Source organism: Gopherus evgoodei, chromosome 4 (genome assembly GCF_007399415.2).
Source record: "Gopherus evgoodei ecotype Sinaloan lineage chromosome 4, rGopEvg1_v1.p, whole genome shotgun sequence".
In the NCBI taxonomy this organism is placed as follows: domain Eukaryota; kingdom Metazoa; phylum Chordata; order Testudines; family Testudinidae; genus Gopherus; species Gopherus evgoodei.
The window spans coordinates 66,843,989-66,862,720 of NC_044325.1; the positions used below are offsets into that span (position 1 = coordinate 66,843,989).

Here is an 18,732-nt window from a genome sequence, read left to right on the forward strand (position 1 = left end):
ATATTCACAAGATTACAAACCCTTGAAAGTGAGTTAGAGAAACAATATAAGGCGCTTTTTCCATACTCTGTAGATTTGCAGATGCTGGTACTGTTTGAACAGTAATTGGCTATTGTTTTTCAGACAGGAAAATGTCATTACATCTTTTGGAGTTCAATGTATAGCTAATACAATGTCAAACAGTAGAATAAATGCTTTGCTTTGTAAACTATCTGTAGTTTTGCATGTTTTTAGGCCACAGCTGAGGCCTGGTCCACACTATGCAGTTAAATCGATTTTAACGTTACTCCTCTCGTTGGGGAGGAGTACAGAAATCGATTTTAAGAGCCCTTAAAATCGATTTAAAGTGCATTGTAGTGTGGACGGGTACAGCGTTAAATCGATTTAACGCTGTACCCGTCCACACTACAATGCACTTTAAATCGATTTTAAGGGCTCTTAAAATCGATTTCTGTACTCCTCCCCAACGAGAGGAGTAACGCTAAAATCGATATTACTATATCGATTTAGGGTTAGTGTGGCTGCAAATCGAAGTTATTGGCCTCCGGGCGGTATCCCACAGTGCACCAGTGGCCGCTCTGGACAGGTAACTGAACTCTAATGCACTGGCCAGGTATACAGGAAAAGCCCTGCGAACTTTTGAATTTCATTTCCTGTTTGGCCAGCGTGGAGCTCTCATCAGCACAGGTGACCATGCAGAGCTCATCAGCACAGGTAACTGCAGTCTCCTGAGAATAGAAAAAGAGCACCCGCATGGACCGCACGAGAGGTACTGGATCTTATTGCTATATGGGGAGAGGATTCAGTGCTATCAGAACTGCATTCCAAAAGACGAAATGAAAAAACTTTTGAAAAAATTTCCAGTACCATGAGGGAGAGAGGCCACACCAGGGACTCAGTGCAGTGCAGAGTGAAAGTGAAGGAGCTCAGACAAGCCTACCAGAAAACCAAAGCAGCAAACGGCAGATCCGGATCAGGGCCAAAAACATGCCGCTTCTACGCTGAGCTGCATACAATTTTAGGGGGCTGTGCCACCACTGTCCCCCCCCCCCCCCGTGGATTCGAGGTGGGGGTTATAATCTCAACCATGGATGAGGATTCAGCGGAGGGGGAAGATGACGAGGAGGAAGAGGAAGAAGAGCTTGCAGAGAGCACACAGCACTCCATTCTCCCCAACAGCCAGGAGCTTTTTGTGACCCAGACGGAATTACCGTCCCTGCCCTCCCAAGCCACTAGCCCAGACAGTGAAGCCATGGAAGCGACCTCTGGTGAGTGTACCTTTGTAAATATAAAACATAGTTTAAAAGCAAGCTTTTTTTAATGATTAATTTGCCATGAGTGTTTGGCATGCATTAGCAGGCATTAAAGCTACTGGAACAGTTTGTTAACATGTCTGGGGATGGAGCGGAAATCCTCCAGGGATGTCTCCATGAAGCGCTCCTGGAGGTACTCCAAAAGCCTTTGCAGAAGGTTTCTGGGCAAGGCAGCCTTGTTCCGTCCACCATGGTAGGACACTTTACCACGCCATGCATGTAGCAAGTAATCTGGTATCATTAAATGACAAAGCCTTGCTGCGTAAGGTCCCGGTGATTGCACGCATTCAAGAAACATCCGTTCTTTATCTCGTTCTGTTATCCTCAGCAGAGTGATATCGTTCATGGTAACCTGGTTGAAATTAAGCTATTTTATTAAGGGGACAGAGCTGGCCATTCCTACTGGGCTGTTTGCCTGTTGCTTAAAAGAAATCCTTCCTTGCAGGTAGCCAAGCGGTGGGAGGGGAGGGGAGTTAATGGCGCTGAGCTTTTTAGCATTTGGCCAGCAGGAATCTTTCCAGCTACCAGCCACGCGGTGGGGGGGGGGGGGAAGGAGAAAGGGGGAGTGATTAGCAGTGATCTGCCATTAAACCAGCCATGCGGTGGGGGGAGGGGTAAAGCAATTCCAGCGTTAGGGTTAGGGTTTGGCATCTGCTGCTCCTTGTAAAAGCAGCAGCACAGGGAGAAGCTGTATGCCTTACCATGACCGCATGCAAGCTGAATTGTGATACCCGGACCTGCGTCTGTGTTGATCTGTTACACCACAGCCTCAGGCACTCAATTCTAAAAGAATCCAAATGCGACGTTGTAGTGAAATCACATGTGCTATGTAAGGTGAATAGTGTAGTTCACTGTGAAAGAGTATAACCATTGTTCTGTGAAATGTATCTTTTAAAATCCTTCTATCACTATTTTCCCCACTCATGCAGCTGCAAATTTTTCAAGCCTCCCTACTCCATCCCGAAGGCTAGTTCAGATAAGGCGGAGGAAGAAGAGGGCACGAGATGAAATGTTCACAGAAATCATGGCAGTAACCCACAATGAAAGAGCTCATCTGGGGGAGTGGAAGGACGTGGTAGCAAAGTACAGGAAAGATGCCAGTGAACGTGAGGACAGGAGGGACCAACGTGAGAATAGGAGAGACACTCGAGATGAGAGGTGGCGGCAGGAAGATCAGCGGTGGTGGGATGCAACGCTGGAGCTGCTGCGTGATCAAACTGACATCCTCCGACGTCTGGTGGATCTTCAGGAAGAGCAGCGGGGTCACAGAGTGCCGCTCCAGCCCATGTTTAACCACCCTCAGTACTCACCATGTTCCATATCTTCCACACCCAGACGTGTAAGAATGTGTGGGGAAAGGCTTTCTGCACCCGCCCACTCCACCCCCATGGGCAGTCCAACCAAAAGGCTGTCATTACATTGAAATGTCCTTAATGGCCTTTTTCTTCCCTCTTATCCTCCTCCCAAACCACACCCGGGATACCTTGTTAATTCTCTGCCTCTTTTTATAATTTACATGCTTCTTAAACGATAGTAACTTTATTTCCATAAGCAAGCTGTAATCGAAGGGGGAGGGTGGGTTGCTTACAGGGAATGACTTTTAATAAAGAATACATGCTTTTTAAACGATAGTAACTTCATTTCCAGAAGCAAGCTGTAATCAAAGGGGGAGGGTGGGTTGCTTACAGGGAATGGCTTTTAATAAAGTATACATGCTTTTTAGATGATAGTAACTTCATTTCCAGAAGCAAGCTGTAATCAAAGCGGGAGGGTGGGTTGCTTACAGGAGGAGTCAATAAAGGGGGGGAGGTTCATGAAGGGGAAACAAACACAACAGTCACACCGTACCCTGGCCTGTGATGAAACTCATTTTCAAGGCTTCTCTGATGCACACCGCTTCCTGGTGAGCTCTTCTAATCGCCCTGGTGTCTGGCTGCGCATAATCAGCGGCCAGGTGATTTGCCTCAGCATCCCACCCCGCCATAAAGGTCTCCCCCTTACTTTCACAGAGATTGTGGAGCACGCAGCAAGCAGCAATAACAAAGGGGACATTGGTTTGGCTGAGGTCTGAGCGACTGAGTAACGTTCTCCAGCGGGCTTTTAAACAGCCAAATGCACATTCTACCACCATTCTGTACTTGCTCAGCCTGTAGTTAAACAGCTCCTGACCACTGTCCAGGCTGCCTGTGTATGGCTTCATGAGCCATGGCATCAAAGGGTAGGCTGGGTCCCCCAGGATAACTACAGGCATTTCAACATCCCCAACTGTTATTTTCTGGTGCGGGAAGTAAGTCCCTTGCTGCAGCCGTTTAAACAGAGCAGTGCTTCTGAAGATGCGAGCGTCATGAACCCTTCCTGGCCATCCCACGTGGATGTTGGTGAAACGTCCCTTGTGATCCACCAGTGCTTGCAGCACCACTGAAAAGTAACCCTTGCGGTTTATGTACTGGGTGCCCTGGTGCTCCGGTGCCAAGATAGGGATATGGGTTCCATCTGTCACCTCCCCACAGGTAGGGAATCCCATTGCAGCAAAGCCATCCACTATGACCGGCACGTTTCCCAGAGTCATAACCTTTCGTAGCAGCAGCTTAATGATTGCTTTGGCTACTTGCAACACAGCAGCCCCCACAGTAGATTTTCCCACTCCAAATTGATTCCCGACTGACCGGTAGCTGTCTGGCGTTTCAAGCTTCCAGAGGGCTATTGCCACTCGCTTCTCCACTGTGAGGGCTGCTCTCATTCTGGTATTATGGCGTTTCAGGGCAGGGGAAAGCAAGTCACAAAGTTCAAAGAAAGTGCTCTTACGCATGCGAAAGTTCCGCAGCCACTGCGAATCGTCCCACATCTGCAAAACTATGCGGTCCCACCAGTCTGTGCTTGTTTCCCGGGCCCAAAATCGGCGTTCAATGGGTAGAACCTCCCCCATTACCATCAGGAGCTCCAAAGCGCGGGGGCCCGCGGTTAGGGAGAAATCAGTGTCCAGGTCCTCATCACTCTCGTCGCCGCGCTGCCGTAGCTGTCTCCTCCTCTCCTGCGTTTGCAGTTCATGGTTCACCATAGACAGCACGAGAATGCGTGAGGTGTTTACAACGTCCATGATCGTGCTACTGAGCTGAACAGGGTCCATGCTTGCTGTGCTATGGCGTTTGCTCAGTTCACCCAGTAAAAAACGCGCGAAATGGCTGTCTGCTGCTTTCAGGAAGGGAGGGATGAGGCTGTACCCAGAACCACCCGCGACAATGATTTTTGTCCCATCAGGCACTGGGGTAGTAACCCAGAATTCCAAGGGTCAGGGAAGACTGCGGGAACTATGGGATAGCTACGGGATAGCTACCCACAGTGCAACGCTCCGGAAATCGATGGTAGCCTATGACCATGGACGCACACTGCCGAATTAATGTGCCTAGTGTGGATGCATAAAATCGACTTTATAATATCGGTTTTATAAACCCGGTTTAAGTTAATTCGAAATTATGCTGTAGTGTAGACGTACCCTGAGATTCTTTTAGTTTGGGTGAATGTGAAGGTGGTGTGAGACTTTGTTTTCTTTGGGTCAGATATTAAAGGGCTAAAACAAATCACCTATCTTTGGGCTAAATTCTGACCTCATTCACAGTCTGTTTATCTACTAGTATCTAAGGACAGACTCTGTCCCACTATCTCTGAAATAACCCTTTGAGTCTTGCTGAGCTTTTAAATTATTGACTAGGGTAAGCAATTGATATTAACTTGATAGTTGATAGGAAAATCATTTTAATGAGAAAAATTAGACCTTTTAGAAGGGTGTCTCTTTAGAACGTGTGGAATTAGGTGTTGATACCTATCACTGAAAGTCTTTGTTTCCTGCAGATAAGATGTTCCAGTGGAACTATATACTGTTTGTTTTTCATGGTGCCAACAGGTGTGTATCTGTAAATTTGCTAGCATATTTAAATTAGTCTTAAGAAACGATATTCTTACCATAAATTATTTTCTGGTAACAAAGTATACCTTTTCCTCACTTCCTCTCCCTCTCTTCCCCTCCCCTCCCATACACATTCCTATGGCACATATTAAAAAGAAAACATGTTTCTTTTGAAATACTAGTGAAATACAAAAAAACTGTGAGGAGCACTTCATTCTACCCCAATTTAAGAAAAGAATATTTTCTATAGCGCCTTGTACAGTTGCCACCCATGATACTAGAACTGCCAAAAGTAAGAGAGTAAACGTGAAGTCAATTTCATCCCAGGAGTAAGTCCATTGAAGCCAACTAAGGGCTAGTATACACTGGCAATGCTAAAGCACTGCCGTGGCAGCGCTTTAACATGCCTTGTGTGGTCACGGTGCAACACTGGGAGAGCTTTCCCAGTGCTCTAAAATACCTCCACCTCTGCGAGATGGGTGTAGCTCCCAGCGTGCTCCCAGCACTGATGCATTGTCTACACTGGCACTTTACAGGATGGAAACTTGCTCCACTCGGGGTGTGTGTGTTTTTTTACACCCTTGAGCCAGAAAGTTGCAGCGCTGTAAATTGCCAGTGTAGACAAGCCCTGAGTGTGTGTGCTACAAATTTACATTTTATAAGATGCTAGTAATGAAGTTACACCATAGCACATACTGCCCTCTAGTGGGGGCCACATTAGTCACTGCCACTCATTTGCTCCAGTTGTTTCTGCAATGCAGGATCTCTTTCATTCCTGTCTAGTGGACTCCTCCCCCCTTCATCCCTTTTGTTTTGTTTTGTTTCCTCAGGGCAGCTACATTAATGCTTGATTCTTTCTAGGATCTAATCAGGATGCACTTTGGCGTGGAGTAGGGCACAGAATTTTATACAGGGTTTAGTTTACAGATAAATGTCACAGGTTCACAGTATGGTATTTAGCTCATGAAGTGTGCATCACAGACTCCAGACAGAGGACTTCCTCATTCTCTGATTCATTTGGACTGAACCTTATACTTTACATCTGCAGAATCAATGGCTGAAGGATTGTCTACACACAAAAATTGTATACCTTTAACTATGATTGTGTAGTTAAAGTGACAAAAAATCAACCTCATGGGGATGCAGTTATATTGGTATAAAAATGTTTATGCCACTCTAAATTATTCGCATATGGGAAGAGGAATAAACTAGACTGGTATAGGACATTTTTATACCAATATTACTGCTTCCACACTAGGGGTTGTACCCGTATAATTAGTTTGGTTTCAAAACAAAACAAAACAAAAACCCCACTGCTAATCAGAATAGTTATACTGATACAAAATGTGTGTGTAGACCAGGTCTAAGTCTCAGACAGAATGTTTGTACTCTCCAGTTGTAGTAGTAACCCTATTGCATAGTTGAACCAAGAGACTAGAGTGAAACAATATTTCCTGAGTAAAACCTGTTTTTTTTAATCATCTCTCTTTCACTTTTTAAACCTCTGACAGGATTGTCTCAGCATTTAGTTACAGACTACAAACAAGCCATAGGACTTCTAGAAGAAGGAATAGCCAACAGGTATTTTTTTTTAATCAACCTTTTTTCTGTATCTGCTGTTTTTCCCAGTTTTGACAGCACAAATACTGATTTTTCTGGCAATGTTACATGTTTGTCATTTAACTTTAAACAGAAATGAAGAATGATCTATGTGATGACATCAGGCTTCCAAACTACTCTCTGAAAAAAACTATATATAATAACTTAGCTCTTAAATCGTTGTTACAAGGGCTCATTAAAAGATTATTTGCATAGATATTACTACAAAACTGATTGTATCCTGACTTACACATAGTATATGCATAATATTACTTTGATATAGGATCAAAAGTGAACCACAGGGAGATGTTTTGCTCTAACCAAGTAAATCTGTATGCTGCATATACTCCATTCTTCAGATGGTATAGTTTTCAATTGAATTTCAGCATAGCTTAGTTTGTGACTACTGAAATCAAAACACATTTGTGCTTTACTACAAACTGTTTGATGTATGTTTATCATGTGGTTCAGGCTGACTCCAGGGTAGAACTATTGTAAAAACAGGCCAGAAGCCATTTGTGCCATCCTTTCCTATGGGAAACACCTAATAAAAACAGCAGAAACTTAAAATTATGTTGGGTTAATGTCTTTAATATAAAGGGACACATTTTCAAAGGTCCTTAAACTAGCCTCTAAAATTATGATGCAGTGTTTGTAGACAAATCAAGCAGCTAGGTGTAATTACCTGATTTGGGAGAAAACTCTGGAACTTTTGCATGCAAAAAAATAGTCATAGCAACATTTTCAAGCAAAACTGTAGGTGCACAGAATTGTGTCTGCAAAAATCCTAGGTGTATAAAAATGTACCCACAATTTCTTGCTGAAATGTTTCCATAACCGTAGGGTGAATTTCACCGCTGTGCAGAGACCACAGCTAGCCTATATACCACATAAATTGTATTTTGAGGGTTTAATTGGGATTTAATTGGTGTCTAGGCTAGGGTTCTTTGCATGCAGCTGTTTTTCACCCATAGTGCATAAATAATACAAAGCTAAGTGCGTTTTTTTTGTTGTTTTTGCACAGGATTTTTATTTATTTATTGGGTGGGGTGCAGGGGATAAGGTGAGGCTTGGTTAATATTGCTACTTCAACTTACTGAAGTCAGTGGTTCATTAAAGTTAATTGGGCCTGGATCCAACCACTGGTGGCTGCATTTGAGAAACACTGGGCTAAAACATCAAGGACATTGCACACACTTTAAGCACTGTAAATAAAAAATTTAAAAAGGATATTACTGAGCCAAAGAATGTGCAGTGGAATTTAATTTTGCCGCTCAAGACTTGTAGTAAGCATTAGATATCATTTCATGATCAAAAGGAAATTTCCCAAATAAATCTTCAATGAAATTCCATTGTATGTATTTATCAATGCAATCAGAGCATAGTCTCACCATTGCAGAAACACAAATAAAACATTGTACTAATAAATATATTTAATAAATTGTGCTAATAAAAATGTAACTTGAATGCAAAAAAGAGAATTTACTGCTAAATTTAAAAAATAAAACAGCTAAAATTGTCTGTCAAAAAAATTAAATGTAACAATAAGCTTACTCTAAAGTCCTAAATATCTAAAATGCAATTTTATAAAATAATCAGCAGTAAAACATAATGTTCTTCTTCGAGTGATTGTTCACATCTATTTCAGTTGGGTATGTTGTGCCACATGTACACACATCGTAAACTTTTCCCTTAGCAGTTCCTGTAGGAACAGCAGGGGAGCCCTCTAGAGTGGCACCCTTATGGCGGTGTATATATTACCGTGCCGGCCCAACCCTCCTTGAGTTCCTTCTTGCTGTCTGTGGCAGCGTTGGAACGTTCTCTCTCTCTCTTGCTTGCGAGTGATGCCTTAGCCTTTCAGTCTTCTAGTTAGAGTTGTTCTTAGATAATTATCAGTTAGTTAAATACTATTGTATTCAGGTGTCTAGAAGCTAGTTCCAGCACCAGCCTTGGGCTGTGGGGCATGCCGCAAGCCCAGGGTTTCAAAGCTTGTGCCACATGCCGCAAGCCTGTGCCTAACAGCAACCCCCATGACTCCTGTCTCTGGTGTCTGGGAGAATCTCATCAGGCAGAGCGCTGCAAAATCTGCAAGACCTTCAAGCCACGGACTAAGAAAGAGACTTTCGCCTTAAGCAGTTGCTCATGGAGGCTGCATTGCAACCACCAGCACTTGACCGACTGGCACCGGCTTCCTCGGAGTGAAGTGCCCCAGCATCTGTGTGCGACCCGGCACCACCCAGGCACCGCAATCACTGGCACCAAGATGGGATGACCAACCTCGGCGCCGGTTGGCCTCTCTGGCACCAAGTGTCACAAGAAAGAAAGAGGGCGCTTTCCCGAAGAGCTACTAAGCTGCTCAAAGAAGCCCCCAGCATGTAAAGACAGATTGCAGACCCGAGCCAAGAACTGGCACCATCGACTCCAGCGCCACAGGCTCCATTGAGTCCGGTACCCAGCGGATTCAGTGCCGACGAGTGTCTGGAGGAGGTCCTTGAACACCCCTCCATGCCCGACACTTTCGAGGCAGCAAAAGATCTCATTGAGTCGTTAGCGCCAAACCCCCTCCCATGCAGGGAGAAGCCTCCAGCACCACCCAAAAGGGTGCCATCCAGAGGGAAGCCGGCAATAGTGCGCTGCTCGAGGTCACCATCTTGGCACCGCTCCCGTTAGAGCTCGGTGTTCAGATATTCCCTGGAAGCCGTGACCCAGTGTAAGGTTATGGCACTGGAGGTGAACCCACCAGTGGCACCCGCAGCAACTGCTCGCCAGTCCATGACACCATTGGTCGCCCAGCACCAGAGTACAGCACCAAAAACCTCACCAGCACTGAGTGTGAGACACCGGTCCTGGTCCCAAGATTCCTGGTACTGTTCACGGTCCCAGCCAGCCAGGTACCACTCCCCAGCACCCTGTGGCCGCTCTACGCTCAGCACCGCCCTGGTCCTCTCTGTCGGCATCATCCGGCTCCGAGGCTGACTCAAGTCAGTCTAGCTACAGCAGACATCGAACCATAGCCAGCAGAGAATCCCAACCAGCATGGCAGCCACAATAGCCTCCTCCAGGCCAGTGTGTCTTCTGGACCCTATGGGCCTACCACCAGCAACAGATCATGTCCTCCAGAGCTTCTAGGTACAGGCAATCTATGCAACACCATTCCAGGTCGCCACACAGGCACACATCAAGGACAAGGGAGGCTACTTTCTCTAGGCCGCCCCTGGACCACCAAGAGCAACTGGTGCTCTCAGGCCCAATACCTGAGGCAGTGCCAAGCACTGCGACACCCCAAGAGGTGACCCAGGCATATGGGGACACACAGGAGGCTCTAGATGAGGGCAACCTACAGCACCTCACTTCCTCCTCTTCCCCAGATGAGAGTGGCAGGCAGATCAGTTTTAGGACCGCCACCAGTTGACCACAGGGCTCACCAGGAGCTACTCCACAGGATCACCCTCAATATGGGCCTCCAGGCGGAAGAAATGGTTGAGCACGAGGATCCGATGGTGGACATCTTGATGCCAGAAGATCCCTCCAGGATCACGCTCCCTCTCTTAAAGACCATACAAACGAATTACAACACTGTATGGAAGACCCCAGCCTCTATCACGCTGACGGCCAGGGGGGTAGAAGGGAAATACTTTGCTCCTTCCCAGGGCCACGAGTTCTTGTTCTGACATCCAAATCCCTGTCCCCTAGTTGTTTCAGCAGTCAATGAAAAGGAACGAGAGGGCCAACAAGCCTCAGCCCCAACGGCCAAGGATGCCAAGCATTCAGACCTCTTTGGTAGGAAAGTCTACTCCTCCGGAGGCCTCCAGCTACGCATAGCCAACCAGGAGGCGATTCTTTAATAGATATAACTTCAACTCTTGGATGGCCGTGTCCAAGTTCAAGGATCGCCTGCCCCAGGACTCTCACTCTAAGTTTGCGACTTTAATTGAGGAAGGAAAGGCGGTGGCTAAGACTTCGCTACAAGCCTCCCTCGATTCAGCTGACTCTGTGGCCAGAACCATTGCCTTGGGGGTAGTCATGCAATGCTCAGTGTGGCTCCAGGCACTGGGCCTCCCTCCAGAGGTACAGAATACCCTCCAAGACATTTCCTTTGAGGGCTCAGGCCTTTTCTTGGAGCAAACAGACTCCAGGCTGCATGGCCTTAAGGATTCTAGGGCCACCTTGAAGTCACTAGGGATGCATATGCCGGCAACCCAGAGAAAGCCCTTCAGGCCTCAGCCTCCACAGCAGAGGCAGTATCAGCCCCGCCTCAGGCAGGAGCCATGTCTTAGGCGGGGCAGAAATAACAGATGTAAACAGAAAAATGCACCTAACAAGGCCAGAATAAACCCCAGCCTGGAAACAAGCAAGGAGTTTGAAGGCACACCTGAGGAATGCGTACCAACCCAGTTCCCGGATCCATCCCCACGGTTTTTAAACTGGCTATCTCACTTCTACTGTGTGCGGTCCCATATAACATTGGACCGCTGGGTCCTATGCACAGTACAGGTGGCAGAGGCCCTGGAGGTTTTTCGCCTTCCTCTGCAGCGTGGGGCATGGGTCACTTGCTGGTGGATTCTCTGCAGCTTGAGGTCTTCAAACCACAATTTGAAGACTTCAATAACTCGGACATAGGTTAGGGGTTTGTTATAGAAGTGGATGGGTAGGGTTCTGTGGCCTGCTTTGTGCAGGAGGTCAGACTAGATGATCACATTGGTCCCTTCTGACCCTAAAGTCTATGAGGTGGGATAGTTTTTCCAGTTCTCCTCCTTCCCTCCCTCCCCTGCACCTTCCCCATCCCTCTTCAGGGACCCTTCTCACGAGCAACTCCTTATGCAGGAGGTTCGTTCACACCTTGAGAAAGGTGCGGTGGAGGAGGTTCTACAGGAGCTAAGGGGAAAGGGGTTTTACTCTTTGTCATCAAGAGCAACAGACAGTGCCCTCAGTTCTGCTCATTCCAAAACCACAGTCCAGGCTCCATTGCTGATGCATTCTTAATACCATGGGGCAAGGGTCTGAAGTATGCCTTCCCTCCTATCCCGTTCGTCCACTGGGTCCTCCTCAAATTCGCAGAGATAAGGTGACAGTAATCACGATCTCCTCATCTTGGCCCTGACAGCATTGGTACACAACCCTCCTAGAGCTGTCTGTAGATGCCCCAATTGCCCTGCCCCTCCATCTGGATCTGATCATGCAGGACCAAAGGCGCCTCCATCACCCGAGCCTGCAATCTCTCTGCATCTCATGGTGTGGAAACTCCATGGCTAAATCCCATGGAGAGCCAGTGATCTCAGTCAATGAGACGTTCTCCTCGGCAGTAGGAAACCTTCCACTTGGGCTACCTACCTGGCAAAACAGAAAAGGTTTTCCTGTTTGGTGTGAATCCAGGTGCCTTCAGCTACTCCAGGCTCCCATCCCAGTTATTTTAGACTAACTCCTACACCTTAAGCATCAGGATCTATCTCTTTCCTCCATCAGAGTACACCTGGCAGCCATTTCAGCTTTCCATTCAGGGGAGTCTGGGCGCTCGGTGTTTTCTAATCCCATCATGGGGCGATCCCTCAAAGGGCTGGAGAGGGTGTTCCCATATTCTTGCCCGCTAGTCCCAACCTGGAACCTGAACTTGGTCCTCTTCAAACTCATGAGCCCACCGTTTGAGCCCCTGGCCACTTGTTCCTCCTCTACCTTTCTTGGAAGGTGGCGTTCATGGTGCCATTACATCAGCAAGGAGGGTGTCCGAACCACCGAACTCACCTGCGAACCACCTTACATGGTGTTTCGTAAGGACAAGGTGCAGCTTAGACCACAGCCTAAATTTCTCCCCAAGGTGGTCTCCCAATTCCACATGGGACAGGACATTTGCTTACTGGTATTCTTTCCAAAACCCCACACAAGCCCAAGACACCGCAGTGTACACACGCTGGGTGTCCGGAGAGCTTTGGCGTTCTACATAGAACGCACGAAATCTTTCTGCAAGTTGACCAAATTTTTCGTCGTCATAGCTGAGAGAATGAAGGGCCTTCCTCTCTCTGTGCAAGGTATATTGTCCTGGACCACAGACTGCATTCGTACCTGCCACGAGCTGGCCAAGGTCCCAGCTCCAGCGATTATGGCCCATTCAACCAGAACACTTGCATTGAGCATTGGCCTGCTAAACCCAGGGTTGTGAGCTCAATCCCTGAGGGGGCCATTTGGGGATTGGCCCTGCTTTGAGCAGGGGGTTGGACTAGATAATCTCCTGAGGTCCCTTCCAACACTGATAATCTATGATCTATGATCTTCTGGTTCAGGTCCCTATCCAGGAGATCTGTAAAGCAGCCACCTGGTCTTCAGTGCACACATTTACAGCCCACTAGCTGTTAACCATCAGGCCAGAGATGATGCAGCAGTCGGGGCAGAGCTGTTCTTCAGTTAATTGTTCCATGACTCCTACCTCCTCCAATGGTAAGCTTGGAAGTCACCTAATTGAAATGGACGTGAACAATCACTCAAAGAAGGAAGAACCGTTACTTACCTCTTATAACTGTTCTTTGAGATGTGTTGTTCTCGTCCATTACAATACCCACCCCCCTTCCCCTCTGTCGGAGTCAACGGCAAGAAGGAACCGAAGGGGGGACGGGCCGGCAGGGTAATATATACACTGCCATGAGGGTGCCACTCTAGGGGGCTCCCCTGCCATCCCGATGGGAGCTGCCAAGGGAAAAGTTTCTGATGTCTGTGCACGCGGCATGCGCACACCTAATTGTAATGGATGTGAACAACACATCTCAAAGAACAACAGTTCAGAGAGGTAAGTAACAGTCTTTTGCTAAAATATGGCAACTGCCAAAGCCCAGGTCAAAAAAGTTCTCACCTGTTTAAAAAAAAAATACACCAAAAACACTTCTTCAAGCTTTCATATAGAAATAAATATTGAAGTTTTAAAATGTGAGCAACTTAAATACATCAGCTGCTCATAACTTGCAATTTAAAAAAAAAAATCTTCCAAAAGTATAAAACCGATTAAAAAACATTCAAAAGCTCAGAAAGCAAAGCTAAGCCAAGCAACTTTAAAATATTTTAGTCTCTTGTAATAAACTATTTACAACATAACAAAAAACCCACAAAATTAAAAACAATAAGAAAATGTATGGATAAAATAAATTAGCTTTAAAAAAAATCCACTAAAAATCCATCTAAATCTTCAATTCAAAACTGCAAAGCTAACACACATACTTTTTGGGCAGCAGCCATCGTCTTGTGGCAGTCTTAACTTTTATGCAGTGTAGTTGTAGCTATGTTGGCCCAAGGACATTAGAAAGACAAGGTGAATGAGGTAATAATATCTTTTATTGGATCAACTTCTGTTGGTGATAGAGACAAGCTTTTGAGCGTCTGAATGTCTGGCTTTTGAAGGTCTGAAGAAGAGCTCTCAGTGGTTCAAAAACTTCTCTCTCTCCAACAAATCTGATCCAATAAAAGATTTTTACCTCACCCATCTTGTCAGTCTTAACTTTGTTAGTTAACCTTTTGAGTGTCTCAGTGCTTTTACAAAGTTTAAACATTTAAAAAAATTAATTATAAATATTAAATAATAAATAAAAACCCAACATACTAAAAAAAACCATTTCCCTTTTCATTAATAAAACAGCTAAAAAAGCTACAAAAATATTAATATATCATTAAGTAAATGTAACAAATGTAATATTATAATGAAGGCTCTATTTGATCACTTCGCTAAGTGGGCTAAGGCAAATGAGGCTATGAATGTTGCCTTTCTAGTTGTCATCATTTTAGCCAGAAAAGGAGGTGAACCAGGGGCCTTTTGGCTGATCCTCCTTGCACTATCTTCCATAGAGACAAAGTTTCCCTTTAATTATACCCAAAATTCACCCCCCAGAGTAATCTTGGAATTTCATCACAGACGACTCACTTACCTGTGTTCTTCCTGAAGTTATGTGCCACCACTGAGATTAGGAAACTTCACTGTCTGGATATCTGTCATGCTCAGACATTTCACCTGCAAAGGACAGAATCCTTTAGGAAACCACCTAGTCTATTTGAATCCTTTGTGGAATGTATGAGAGGGGAAGAGCTCTCTTCTCAGAGACTTTTCCAAATGGATTTCAGGGTGCACGTTGCTTTGTTATGAGTTATCAATGACCCCTCCCCCACAAGGTTTCAGGGTCCACTCAACTAGACCTCAGGCTGCAGCAATAGTCTCACTTCAAGATGTGTCTCTCCTGAAAATCTGTAAGGCAGCATCATAGGGCTCTGTTCACACTTTTGCAAAACTTAATATCCTGGTTCAAGCTTCTACAGCTGATGCATTCTTCAGAAGAGCAGTCCTCCGATCATTGATCCAGCATGGTTCCTTACACCCTCCTTCTCAACGAATATTGCTTGTGAATCACCCACAGTGGAATACAGATAGGGACCATCGCTTAAAGAAGAAAGGAAGATTATTTACCTTGTGCAGTAACTGGAGCTCTTTGATATGTGTGGTCTCTATCTGTATTCCACTATCCGGCTGCCTCCTCCTCTGCCACGGAGCCTGTGTTATGGCTATTTGTGGTAGAAAGGTAACTGGAGAGGCGATTGGTCTGCACCTCCCCATATGCCCAGGAGAAGGAGCAGGGTGCAGGTGTGGACCAATGGATACTGCTATCAAGAATCTTCCAGTCTCAAGCACCTGTAGCACATGCATACCTCACACTGGAATATACATAGGGATTACACATCTTGAAGAATTTCAGTTACAGTACAGGGGAGTAACCTTGCTTTATACTTTCAAGCTGTAATCCGCTCTTATTTAACACCATAAAGATGTACTTGAAGACTGTTCTAATTTATGTCCCTCAACTGCCCCCTGGATCAAAATGCAAAGGTGGATTTAATTCACTTTTGCCCTCCACCTTCTCAGGTGCTGTACTGGGCACAGTTTGGCCAGATCTAAGAATCTGGCCACTGTATTTAAAGCTACAATTCTTTAATCTTAGCCTTCATTAATCAGTTGAATCTTGTATTTGTACTTCAGAAACATGAACTGTCCCAACTGAACGTTTTTTGTGCACTTTTTTATGTAGAATCACAGCAGCTACTCATGTTCATGATGCCAGCAGCAGATCCCATGCCATCTTCACCATTCAGTACACTCAGGTTAGCTAAAAATTCCAATCTGCTTTTTTTCCCTCTCCCAAAGAACATTGTTTAGCATACTGTACGGAGTTTGTTCTGCTTTCAGTAACCTTGGTAGAAATTATGCTACTTAATTCCTTTGGATCATACTGCAAATTTTGTTTCACTTCTTACATCAACTTGAAGGCTTTGTACTTGTTGAAGTTATCTTGTTTCCTTGTGCTATCTTATGGTTAGGAGTGAAGCCAAAGGCTCCTCATGAAAGGAAAAAATAAATAAATTGAAAACTGATCTTTATATTGCAATACCACTCCAACAATGTTGTGAAAATTCCTGTGTGGTAATGTTGGCAGTTCCACTACCTTTTGTACTCTGTAGTTACTACTTACCGATTAGGATCTTAATATAGAGAGTAGCATTTTAATGACTCCTCTGCATTATGATCTTTCTGGGATTTCTGTATTCACTTCCTAAGCACCTTGGTGCATAGTGTGCTGTATCTGATATAATACATCCTTTTTCTGGGGGACTGTATCCTATACTGTCAGGAAGATGGTCTCCAATGATCCAATAGATCTTTTCCATCTCACTCTTCTAACATCCTGTAATTTTAGAACATTCAAGATATTTTTCAGTAGTTGCACAAAAGAACCTTGGAATACAGTAATAGTGATTTTGTCAGGTCTAGAAGAAAATCTTTTCATACAGTCATGAGTGAGTGACATTTGCTCAAGAGAAAATGATCATAAGAGTGGGCTTTGCATGTAAGTTAAGAGAACTACTGGGTTGATGTTTGACTGTACTGTATGGCCCAAGGTCACATAATAAGTAGAAGTGCCAGAAATACAACTCTTCAATAGAACCCGTAGCCTCTTGTATTTTCATAAGTTTGAATTAAAAATTTTTGATTTATTTTTCCTTCAGGCTATACTGGAGAACAATCTCCCCTCTGAAATTGCAAGCAAGATCAACCTGGTGGACCTTGCAGGCAGGTAATAATGAACTGAGGGGGAAAAGCTCTATTAAAATATTAACTGCTATGTTCCATACGATTGATGATACTGATGATTTAAAAAAAGGAAATTACGTTTAAAAAACTACATTAAAATAATGCGAAGTATGACTTCTGTATAGGAAAACAAGGAGGATATTGAGCTAAAGTTATCAATCTGTCATGTATCATTTTGTTTTGGGAGTAGAGTTTCACTGGACCGATATCCATTACGAGCAATGCATTCACCAAAACCATATGCAATAACGGTGAACTAAGACCAGTATTCTCCCCACTACCACACAGCACAGAAGGGAGAAAAAGAGGAAGTTACTCACCTTGTGCAGTAATGAGAGTTCTTCAAGATGTGTGTCCCCCTGTGGGTGCTTCACGTCAGGTGTCTGTGTGTCTGCACCGCAGATGGGAGATTTTTGGTAGCAGTGCTCAGTCGGGGCATGTGTGCCCAGTAGTAGTCTCGCAGTGCTGTTGGCACCTCATGTAGCACGCGCACGACCTCAACTGTCCTCGGCTGCAGACAGAGCTCCATGGCAGTGCTGCCTCTTTGTTTTATTCTCTATAGAAATAACTAAATTAATTGTAGTTTAGTAAGTCTCGTTTTCTTAGATAGATACTCTTTCTCCCCTCCCACCCCAAAATTCTTTAATTGTTCTCTTCCTCCCCCTTTTCCCGGTTGGGAAACTTCTATCAGCTGCGATGTCTGGCTCGCCTGACTTTAAACGCTGTGACTCTTGCTGTGAGGCAGTGCCAGTCTCTGACAGCCACTCGTCATGTATCTGTTGTTTGGGGGAGACTCCTATCCCTCAGAAGTGTGCCTGCTGTAATAATCTGAAAGCCAGGGCTCAGCGTGACAGAGATCTCTGCCTCAAGATGATTTTAATAGAAAGGTCCCTTCAGCGTACTTCTCAAGGACCAAAATCAACACCAGCAGATGGTTCCCCAAGCAAAACCTCTGCTAATGGGAGTGCTCAGTCTTCCAAAACTTCCAGGAAGCAAGCCACTACTTCGTCATAGGGACACTCAGAAAAAGAAGAGGTCCCCGGCGAGGTCACTATCCTCAGTGGCTCAGTGCCAAACAGGGTTGCAGGATGCACTGAGGGAACAAGAAAGTATGTTCTATGTTTCTCCACCACTAGCCACTTGCAGCGCCATTGTTCTGTTTCTATCTCTGCTGAGCTCTGCATTTAAAAAGGGTACATGTGGATGTGGTGAGAGTGGAACTTTGAATTGCTGCCCTTTAAGAAGTAGCATAAGAGAAATGTATTTTCTATAAAATGCTCAAAGCATATACTGTTTACTTCTGAGGCTTTAATTCCTCCATTCTTGTACCTGAGGAGAACATGTTCTCGCTCAGGCCCATTGTGGTATGTGTTAAATATTAAGTATAGTCACACAGTTTGTATTTTTTTTTCCTGATATATGTCTTAGTGAAAGAGCTGATCCCAGTTATTGCAAAGATCGAATTACAGAAGGTGCCAACATTAACAAGTCATTGGTTACTCTGGGAATTGTCATCTCCACCTTAGGTACGTGTAATAAAAATAATATTTTTTTAATTTTGGAAGATAGTTATGCACAGTACCACAAGACCCCTTATTGTGTGCTGTATTTGAAAATTGTGTTAGATTCAGAATACTGAGCTGAGGAGAACAGCTCTGTCGCCCCTTCATGTACAAATTTGACATTATAGAATGAAAATAGCCATCATTAGAAAAAATGTAGTGATATGTAAACTGATTTCTAGAAAAGCGTTTTCGAATATACAATTGATAATGATTTAAATACGTTAATATCAGAGGAGAGCC

The 18,732-nt window shown here is 44.8% G+C and overlaps 1 protein-coding gene across 1 annotated transcript in view; it reads left to right on the forward strand.

The window, feature by feature from the left end:
* The window catches only part of STARD9 (StAR related lipid transfer domain containing 9), a 175,421-nt gene that overhangs the window by 82,772 nt on the left and 73,917 nt on the right, over nucleotides 1-18,732 (forward strand). The window contains 4 exon segments of the mRNA XM_030559592.1: nucleotides 6,729-6,798; nucleotides 15,867-15,939; nucleotides 16,843-16,910; nucleotides 18,356-18,453. Coding sequence (XP_030415452.1) covers nucleotides 6,729-6,798; nucleotides 15,867-15,939; nucleotides 16,843-16,910; nucleotides 18,356-18,453 — 309 coding nt within the window.